General features: G+C 44.0%; 1 protein-coding gene across 1 annotated transcript; it reads right to left on the bottom strand.

Moving 5' to 3' along the window:
• Nucleotides 2606-4471, bottom strand: LOC8081652. The gene has a single exon (XM_021459490.1). The coding sequence runs from the start codon at nt 4469-4471 to the stop codon at nt 2606-2608; it is 1866 nt and encodes a 621-aa protein (XP_021315165.1).

Below are 10133 nucleotides of genomic sequence, written 5' to 3'. Positions count from 1 at the left end.
CAGATTGAACAGGAGAGGAGAGAGAGGATCTCCTTGTCGTAAGCCTTTGAAACTTCTAAAGAATTCTCCTCTTTCACCATTGAGATCAATACACACTCTACCACCTCTAACAGCACAATTGATCCACTGTATCCACACTTCATCAAAGCCTTTTGTTCTCAAAACTTCTTCTAAAAAAGACCAGCCGACTTTGTCATAAGCCTTCTCAAAATCCAATTTCGGAATAACTCCAGGAGTTTTTTTCACTCTCATTTCATGCAACACTTCTTGGGCAATCACTACTCCCTCTAAAATATTTCTCCCTGGAATGAAAGCTGTTTGAAAAGGGCTAATCACCTTATTCACCACTCTAGTCAGTCTTAAGGTAAGGACTTTAGTAATAATCTTGTATATTACATTCAGCAGACAAATCGGGCGAAACTGTTTGACATTTATAGCTGGCTTCACCTTAGGCAGCAAAATGATTACACCATAATTCAATCTCCATAACTCTAATTGACCACTATGCAAATTGTCCAACATCTCTTTTATATCACTTCTGATGTAACTCCAAAAGGTCTTAAAAAATTCCACACTAAACCCATCAGGCCCAGGGACTGTGTTATTTTTCATTTCTTTAAGGGCAAGGTCTAGTTCCTCAAAGCTAAAAGGTCTAACAAGCCACTCATTCTCTTCAACAGATAATCTCTGTTCCACAGACCACATATCAGGCTCAAGATGAATATCTGGTAGCTCTACTCTTCCAAACAGATTTTTGTAGTAGTTAGTAATATGAATCTTTAATTGCTCTGGTGTCTCAAACATCTGATCATTCTGCTCCAGAACTGATATGTGCATTTTCCTTTTCCTCCCATTAGCTACTTTATGAAAATAACCAGTATTCATATCTCCCTCTAACAACCAGCTCTCTCCCCCTTTTCTTTGCCATTGTATCTCTTCATCAGCCAGTAGTTTCATAAGATCTTTTTCCAAAACATACCTTTCTTCCCATTCTGAATGTGTGAGATCTCTAATTTCACTTGACTCATCCAACTCTGTAATTCATTTCATAGAATTTTGTTTGTGTTTCTTTTGATAACTGTCTATATTCTGACCCCACCCTTTAATAGCTCTCCTTAACCTGCAAGAGACTATGTGCCAGCGATCTAAAGGATTAGCCTTATATCTGGAAGGCCATTTGCTTTTCACCCAATCACAGAATCCTTCTTGTCTGGCCCAATGAGCACTATACCGAAAATAGTAACTTTTAGAAACACCTCTAATTTCACTGTTAGTATCTAGAATGAGAGGATTGTGATCAGACCCCAATCTTGGAGCTGTCATGACAGAGGCTAAATTAAACTCATCTTCCCAAGCATTTGAGATTAGAACTCTATCCAGAACACACAAGATTGGAGGGATCTGTTTATTTGACCAAGTATACCTGCTCCCAGAACGGTTTAGCTCCCTTAAAGCAATATTACCAATCATGTCATTGAAAGCATCCATTAGACCCACATTAACATTCCCTGAAGACTTTTCTTCTACTCTCCTGACCAAATTAAAGTCACCTCCTAGGCAGACAGGAAGATCTGTACCTAAAATCCTTTGTTGAATTTCCTCTAAAAACTCTCTTTTCCTCTCCTCATGGGCTGGGCCATAAATGTTGAAGAGCAACCACTCAAAGCCCCCATCTCTCATTGTCAGTTTCACACTCTGAAAGAACCTTCCCTGGTCTTCTTCTGACACCAGGGCCACCACTTTGTCCACACCCATCAGCATGCCACCAGAATGTCCTTCACTAGGAACCCAACCCCAGAACATGTCTCTCTTACCTGCAAATCTATCTAGCTCTCGTTGACTGAAAGTAGTTTTTATTGTTTCCTGAAGGCAAATACAGTCAAAATCGTGCAAAGAAATTAACTCTAGCAGCTGTTTCCTTCTTGCAGCATTTCCCAGACCTCTAACATTCCAAAATAGTATCTTCATTTATACTAAGTATGGATAAGTTATCATTCAAGCCCCTTCTACAATCAGCATGAATAGATCTCTGTAACTCATGAGCCTCTATTTCCTTACTACCATCATTAGCAGAACTCAAAATTTGATGCTGCAGATTGTCAGAACTCAAAAGAATCTTGTTTTTGGCCTTGTTCAAATCCTCCACAGCTTCATCTCGAGCTTGGATAAGGGAAATATTAGCAGCTCTATTTTTATGTCATCTCCCAAATTAATACCACAGACTTTAGAAATTAACTCAACTTGATTAGCAACGGTGTTATTAGAATTAGGGTGTGATGATATACCTGTAGATGCCATTGCAGCTTTCCTATTCATAGCTTTCTCCATCATCGGAATCCCATCCTTTTTTACTCTTGAACTGTATCTTGTTGGGAGAACTGGTGCATTTATATTCTTCTTTGTGGCTACCTCTGCTGTTGGAGCAATTGTATCATTTGAGGACTCTTCCTCTTGTCCCCTGGTCTTGGAACTAGATCTCTCTACTTTGTTGACATCATCCTTAGCTCCTTTCATAATATCATCATTTGTCCCCAATCCCCCTACAGATGCTGACAGCTTGGATATCTCAATTGGAATATCTTCGTTGAACTCCATAAAGCCCCAATCAGCCAGCGAGGAAATTTGTTTTTTCTGCACATGAGTGACATTTTTTGCTGATATGAGGTCTTGTTTCATTTTCTTGCAGTAAATCCACTGTAGCATTAGCATTGTTTTCTGAACCTCCCCTCAGCATATGATGTTCAGCTTTGACAGAACCAGTCACCCCTACAGGTGATCCCCAATCTCCTGCAGCATCTTTTGTTTGTCTCCCTTGATAATTGGATGGACCAGGTTCCTGAGCAGACCCTTTTGGTGGAGATTTGCCAGTTTCAAGCCAACCATGACTATCTTGTGATTCTGGGTCTTCCTCATCTGTCACTTCACCATCATCAGCTCCAAAATCATCATCATCAGGTTTAGTGGGTGGATGTTTCGGAAGCTTGTCAGAGTAAAACCAAGAGATTCTCTTGCCTTTTTTGTTGATAAAAACTTCAGAAGCACCCCCAATCTTGTAGGGGTCTTTGCAAGACACTTTTACCCAAACAGCTTTCCATTGAAGAGAAGGCATATGAACCTCTTCTGGGTCCCCAACCAACTTAGCTAACTCTAAAACAACATATTCAGTCCTAGCAACTCTAGGGATCCCCACAGCTCTAACCCAGACTATTTGCAGCATATGAAAAGTTTCAGGATCTCGATCAGTTTCCTCTACCACTGCCACCACATCAGATGTAATGAACTTTATCTTATTCATCTTAGCCAGTAAACTCATTACAGCCTTGGAGGGAATATTAACAATGAATTCGCTTCCAGAGATTCGCTTGACATCCCAATTCCATTCTGAATCGACTAAATATTGAAGTTCAGTTTTGATTCTAAACTTTGTCCCCCTTCCCTCCAGAACAGAAACAATGGCTCTAATAGATTCATCAGTAACTTCCTTTTCTTCCTTTTTGATCTCAGGCAAGTTCAGAGCATAAAAGAGCTGACCCGGCATACCCATAGCACATAGGGTAAGCCCCTTGTTTGCGCGCATGCTAGGGCAGTTTGTGGATTTGTGTCCTGACTCCCTACAGCTATAGCAAAATGGGGGCTTCTTGCAAGTGGAGATGTGGTGACCAAGATCACTACAGTTGAAACATCTTATAGAAGAACCACCAGACTGACCTGACTCCCAAGATTGGTGGCCCTGAGGTTGATATCCTCCTTTCTTTCGCTCTTCAATCTTGTGGCGCAGATCCTCCTCTATCATACGGCGAACATCTCTCACTTCCTGGCGATCATTTTCCCTCTTCCGAATCTGACCTTCTCCTTGATCCCACCCACGATTTGGCACTCTAGGCTGATCCTGGTAGCTTCTGGGTCCACGGCCCAGATAGCTCTCACGCCCCTGAACTGGATATCCACTCCTTGCATCTATGTTTTCGTTGTCAGGGGGGTTCTCTCTGGCCCCACGACCCTCCCTGAACCTCTCTCCATCTTTGTAGTCCCTCCCCTGATACCCTCTTCGATCCATCTTGCTTCCTGCGACCTCAATGAAAGATCTCCCGTCCAGAGTCCGAGGATGAACTCGACGGAGATGCTTAGCTTGTTCTCCAAATCTCTTGATCTCTTTCTTTGTTGCTGGGTACCGCTCCGCCGTCGGGTCCAGAACCCTAGCGGCGGGGATCCAGAACCAGCGAGAAGTGGCTGGAGAAGAAGAGTTCGGGCGATAAGCCTTTGGTCTATGTGGGCAGAAAGAATGAGCAAACAAGTCTTCTATAGACAACCCAGTACGGCCCGGCCCATTGGACTCTTCCCTTTTCCTGGCCCATGTTGTTTTCAGAACGCCTGTTCTGTTTTCCCCAACCTCTATTCCCTGTTCTGTCTGTTGTTGGACTAAAAGGTTGGTGACACCCTCTGAACTCTTCAAAGTGTCATCCATCTCCATCTCACTGATTTTGCTATCCCACCTCAGTTTGATCGGGAGATCAGCAACTAGAATTGAATTGGAGCCAATTGCTGCAACCGGCGGTGGTCTCTAATCATGTAGACGCTCATGCCTTGTTTCATTTGCTGGTTGTGAATGCTTGGGCAAGACGAATGAAACCATAGGCTTCCCCTGTCCCGGAGTAAGTGGAGGAAATTTGTCATAACTCAACCAATCCTCTAAATCCAACCACTTCTAATTCCTGATCAAATCTTCTAATGATTCTCGGGGACAATCTCACAGAAGCAGGCGTAAATGCTTTTGAACTCTTAGAACAAATTTCTGAGAACTCAAGTTCATCCTGTGGAATAGCAAATGGGGGAACCACCAGCGTGAATCTGCGATTCCTCATCTTCAACCAAACAAGGCATTCACAGCTCCAAACAAAGCTCTAGGCGAGAAAAGCCGAAAAAACCAGCAGAAACTCAATAACCAGAGAAAATCTTCTGACTCTAGAACCTTCTAGAAATCTAGAAACAGAGGAGAACACCACCAGAGCAAAGGGATTTGACAGAGAAACGAGAGCACTGACGCCCCACAGAGCAGAACTCAAACTGAAGCAACTCAAGAGCAACAGGGAACCGCCAACACCGGAACAAACTCTAGAAGCTTCGAGAAGAGGAATGTAAAACTTAACAGGATAAGGGAAATACTCTGGTAGGGAGGAGCGGCGTCCCCCCCCCCCCCGCACGAAGGGACCTACTTCCCGGAGGGGATGCCCAGATCTCACCGACGAGGATCACCAGAGGAAGCGCGCGCGGAGCCGCTGTTTCGGCCCCTACGGCTCCCTCACTTGCAGCATTTCCTCTGTGATCCGGGCATGAGCAGCTCTATCGGCAAAGTGCTGGGTAGCCTTCTGATACTGGAGTCGGCGACTTTCTAGGTGGACAGCTTTGCATCAGTTGGAATTTGGCCACAGAGGGTCTTGAATATGACTTTGGCCGGATCAGAATCGTCCACTAGCTGGGCCATGTCTTGGTGCAACAGAGCTAATAACTCTTCCAACTTGGCCTTAATCTCTGTCGATGTGATTCCAACTGCTTGAGAGGAGCTTGCTTCTTCACCTTCATCATCAGAGATGTCGATAGCAAAGGAGAATAGGCTATCTAGGAGTCTTGCTCCAAGAACAGGAAAAAGATAAGTTACTCAAGATTGAGTGTTGATAGTGCGAAGTCTGGAAAATTGGATAACTTACTTGCTTCAAGGCGATTTCCTGTCTCCGATGTGGAGATGCAGCTGGCACTATAGTTTGATCAGCTGGGGTTGTCGATGGATTGACTTCAGCTGAAAAGATAAAAGGATGATTATAGCTTATAGATAAATTCATCAGTAATAATTCTGTAATCAGTACTTTACCTTGAGGAGGTATGGTGATTGTCTGTTCTGGAGGGACGACCGATGATGTGCCCAGATCAACCGGATCGACAATCTGTTTAGATACATCGGTTGGTGCTTCCTGCGGCTGGGGTACTGATCAAGGGGGAGAAGGTACTTCTTGTGTCTAGGGCTGTGATTGAGAAGGAGAAGATGCTAGTTGAATCAGGGATATTGGATGAGGTGGAGAGGATGGTGTTGTCTTCTGATGCTTTGGCTGGGTCTTGGTGCTTTTCGGACCCTTTCTCTTAGCTGGAGCTTGACTGGGCTGGGGGGCATCGACACCTGATGTTTGAGCGCTATTGGTCTTTGCTGATTTGCCGGTCTGCTGTTGCAACAACCAAAATTTCATGAGTTGAAATATAAAAGGGTACTGGTGGAGTTTTTGCTGAAGAATAAAAGTTACCGATGAAGTTCCTATTGCAGCTGATGTACCCTGAAAAGATAATGTGAGTATGGGATAAAATCGGTATAAACAAAGAAAATGAATCGTATACCTTAAAAGCCTATGCCAGAGTGGCAGTGGCGACCGATGGAGATGTTTTCGACCGTTTGGTGGTCGTCTTTTTGAAGCGTACGTTGCGATGCATCAGAACCGCTAGACTTGGCGCATTGTGGCCGATCAGAGAAATTGGGCCTGATTGAAGAAGCTCGATCGGCCTCCCACTTCTGCTAATTGTCGGCGCTGGGTCATCGACCTGTTGAAACAAGAATAAATATGTTGCCAATAAGGTTAAAGATAACAAAGGAACTGAAGAATCGGTAAAGGACTTACAATTTTATCGAGGACTTTGTAGTTGGAGTCAATCATGCCACGATATGTATGAGCCGATACCCTGAACAGATGCTCCTTCCATTCTTCCCACCAATGTTTATACAGCTAAGTGATGAAGAGAGCTGGAACCCAGGCCGATAGATCGATGTTTGTCGTATCAGCATTTGGCTGGAGTTGAGCTATCCTAATCCACTCAAGTCCGCTGGTTATTGTCTCTCTTAGTTTTACCACATCGGCATAACAAAGTCTGATTGGCAGTTGACCAAAAGCCAGTTGGCGAGCCAGTGCCGATGGGTTGTAAAACTCATAGGTGGTGTTGATATTCTTCCCGCTGCTAAAGCTATTCACTGGGATTGCTCTCAGAGTGATGATTGCCATCATCCAATCACTATCCTTGTTGAGAGCATTGTCAAAAGGATGGAAGGTGAGCGGGAACCTGGTTTCTAGATCTTCATAAGGCATCCATGCTTGCTGATCTTTGGAGAGGCCATCAACAGGGTTTGGAAGAATCGGCCGACTTGGTTTTCGTTGGAGGCGGTGCCAGGGAAAACTATAACAGCTTCACCATAATTGAGGGGTGAGCGAGTTGCTGATTCATCATCTGCTAGTTCATAATCTTCGGTGATATCTTTGGGGAATTGCTGTGCAAAGAAATCAAACCGAAGGCGTTTGTGCATATGAACATTGAACCACATGTTGATGAACCACCAAGGGCCTCCTAGATTGCCGATGGGTTCACCTATCAGAAGTTTCTCAGTTACAAGATGGAGGAGGTGATAGACGGAGCCTAACAGGTATCGGCCAAGAGGGAACCGGCCACCATCGGCTAATCTTTCTGCTGCCGATACGTAGACAGACGTTGGTCCTACCGATCAGCCACAGAAGATGAATTTGTCTAGCCACATATTCAGAAAAATGGCATGTTCTCGCTAACCAGCTGGTCCTGTTCTTTGATACTTCTGAATGTACCCTAACCAACCACCGATGTTGCGGGTCTCTACTTTGCGTTTGGATTTGCAGCCTAATAGCTGGCCGTCATCGGCAGTTGCAATGTCCAAGCCAGTGAGCATGACTACATCAGCAAGCGTGGGAGAAGCTAGGCCATGGCCGAAAATAAAGGCGTTGAACGTGTCTGCCAGAAGTATGAAGCATCTATCAGCATTGATTCATTTCTTTCCAGATCGGCAATGGACAGCCTGATGCACTGGTCTAGTTTGTGTTCACCCCAATATACTTCATTTGTTTTGCTAACCCTCAAAAACCAATCCTTCCATCCTTTGGTGGGGTTTGGCCAGGATCGGAAGGTATCCTTCCACAGATCTAAAGAGAAATTTTCGGCGCTAAAAGGTATCCTATTGGTTTCCACATTGATCAAATCGGTAGGATCTGGGTCACCCAATGGACCGAGGTATTGCAGGTGGGGTTGTTCGGTAGGGATGACAATTTTCTCACTCAGTTCCTAAGATTCAAAGATTGAAAGAGTAGAGGAACAGAAAAAGAAGGAGAAAAAGCTAAGTAAATAGAATTGCAAGAAGGTGAAGAATTGCAATAAAGAAGTGGGGATGAATTAACCTCAGGAACGACGAAGTTGTCGACCATTTCGTCCTGAGAAGAAGAGAGAATCGGAAGCTTGGAGGTTCTTAAGGAAGTTCTTGCTGCACGAGTTCTTGGGTTCTTCGTCAATGCTGCCGCCAGAGAGATGGGTTTAGGGGATGAAGGATGGTAGGATGGAGAAGGAGTACTGAGGAAGGAGGTATTTATAGGATGAAGTGAACAGGGGTATTTCTGACTTACCTCTCTGCCGTATCCATGAAAATCGAGAGTGTTCAGGTGGATATGGTGCAAGTGATTGTGCAGGTGATTTGACAGCAAGTAATCATGATTTTAGGAGATATTTCACTATGCAAGATCACTTGGTCGGCTCATCGGCAGTCAACTCTAACAGAACGGTTGCCGATGAGCGGATGTTTAGGAGATTTGGTTCGGGTGGTTGAAAAGTTCGAGGTGCATGCTCGAAACCCGAATTAAGTTTGTTTGGATTTGGTAATTAATTGCTGTCAGAAGGAAATAATTGTGAAAAGGCATCATTATCACGAGAGAATTTTGGAGCATTAAATGATTTTATACTCCGAAATTGGGGGGCATGTTTTGACACCGTGTTTTGACACGAGTCAGGAAGGTTGATAAAGCTTAGATCGGCAGATGGAGAAGTAATGGCTAGCTAATAGAAAAGTTGCCGATGGTCTATGATATCGATGATGAGGCCTCAGGAGGGAGGTATGGTTAAATTTAGAAACAGTGGTTGATCGGTACCGCTGGTCGATGTTAACGATTGCCGATGGAGGATGAAGATGCCGATGATGGTGCAAGGAGACACGGGAGTCATCGGTGGAAACAATGGTGGTGTGCCAATCGTCCGAGATAGATAAATTATTGTTTTCTATAATTGTTAGACTTTATTTTATATACGACTTCTATTTGATTAGGAATTAGAATCCTAGTCATATCTGGTTGTAACTCTTTAGGACAGAGTATAAATATAGTCCTAGTAGCAGTGTAAGAAGACAATGCCAATCAATCATATACAATGTTTTTACATCTATTTTCGCATCTACTTTCGACGACTTCGTCAACTCGCATATTTTCCTTTACTTACGAGTTCTTAAGAATTCTTTTAGTCATACTCGACGAGTTCTCGAGTTCCACATGAATACCTCATGGCCATGGCATCCGGGCGCATCGCTGTTGTCGGGACCAAAGTATTCGAGTTATCACCTTTGTCGATTGTGAGGTCAAATCGGCTGGCACGCCTTAACATTGAAATCGGGTATTAGCCCTTTGTGTTTGTAGTTCTATTTTTGCACCAATAGCTTGAGAATGGAAAAAGAAACCAACTGCTCCACACATCAGTTTTGTCTCCGATCGTGATAAGGAGGCAGTATGGACTGACATGGGAGAGCATTTCACGTTCGACATGAACGATGAGAAGCTGAAGAGGACAATCCAGGAGTGGACAATGAAGAAGATGGCAACACCTTTCCAGGCTTGGAAGAAGAACTTGTACTACTAGTTTATCAAGAAGTCGAGACGCCAGATTTGAACACTAAGGCATATGTCAAGCTGAGACACTTTTGGAATGATTTCGTGCAGTACAAAACATCAGAAGAGGATGAGGCTCTTGTCAGAAGGAACAAAGAAAATGTTGTTCGGTAGAGATACTACCATCATTTGGAATCAGGTGGCCATAGGAGTGCCATTCCAAAGTAGGAGAGAATGGAAGCAGAGATGATTGTCAAGGGGGTAGTACCTCAGATAGTACGGGAGAATTGGGCTGAACGCTCGAAACATTGGTTACACGGTCATGGGGGAACCATGGATAAAGAAACTAGGGTGCTAGATTAGGGTCCATAAATCTCCATAGCAGCAGAGAGGCTAGTTCGTGCATGAGCAGCAGTTGCGGCTGGTCAGTTCAAG

This window comes from Sorghum bicolor, chromosome 4 (assembly GCF_000003195.3).
Source record: "Sorghum bicolor cultivar BTx623 chromosome 4, Sorghum_bicolor_NCBIv3, whole genome shotgun sequence".
Taxonomy (NCBI): Eukaryota; Viridiplantae; Streptophyta; class Magnoliopsida; order Poales; family Poaceae; genus Sorghum; species Sorghum bicolor.
The sequence above is the reverse complement of the archived record's forward strand: the minus strand, read 5'-3'. Positions and strand labels throughout refer to the sequence as shown.

What these genes read in the sequence shown, in the direction of transcription:
- LOC8081652 (XM_021459490.1), bottom strand. Translation starts at nt 4,471, where the DNA reads ATGGAGATGGATGACACTTTGAAGAGTTCAGAGGGTGTCACCAACCTT.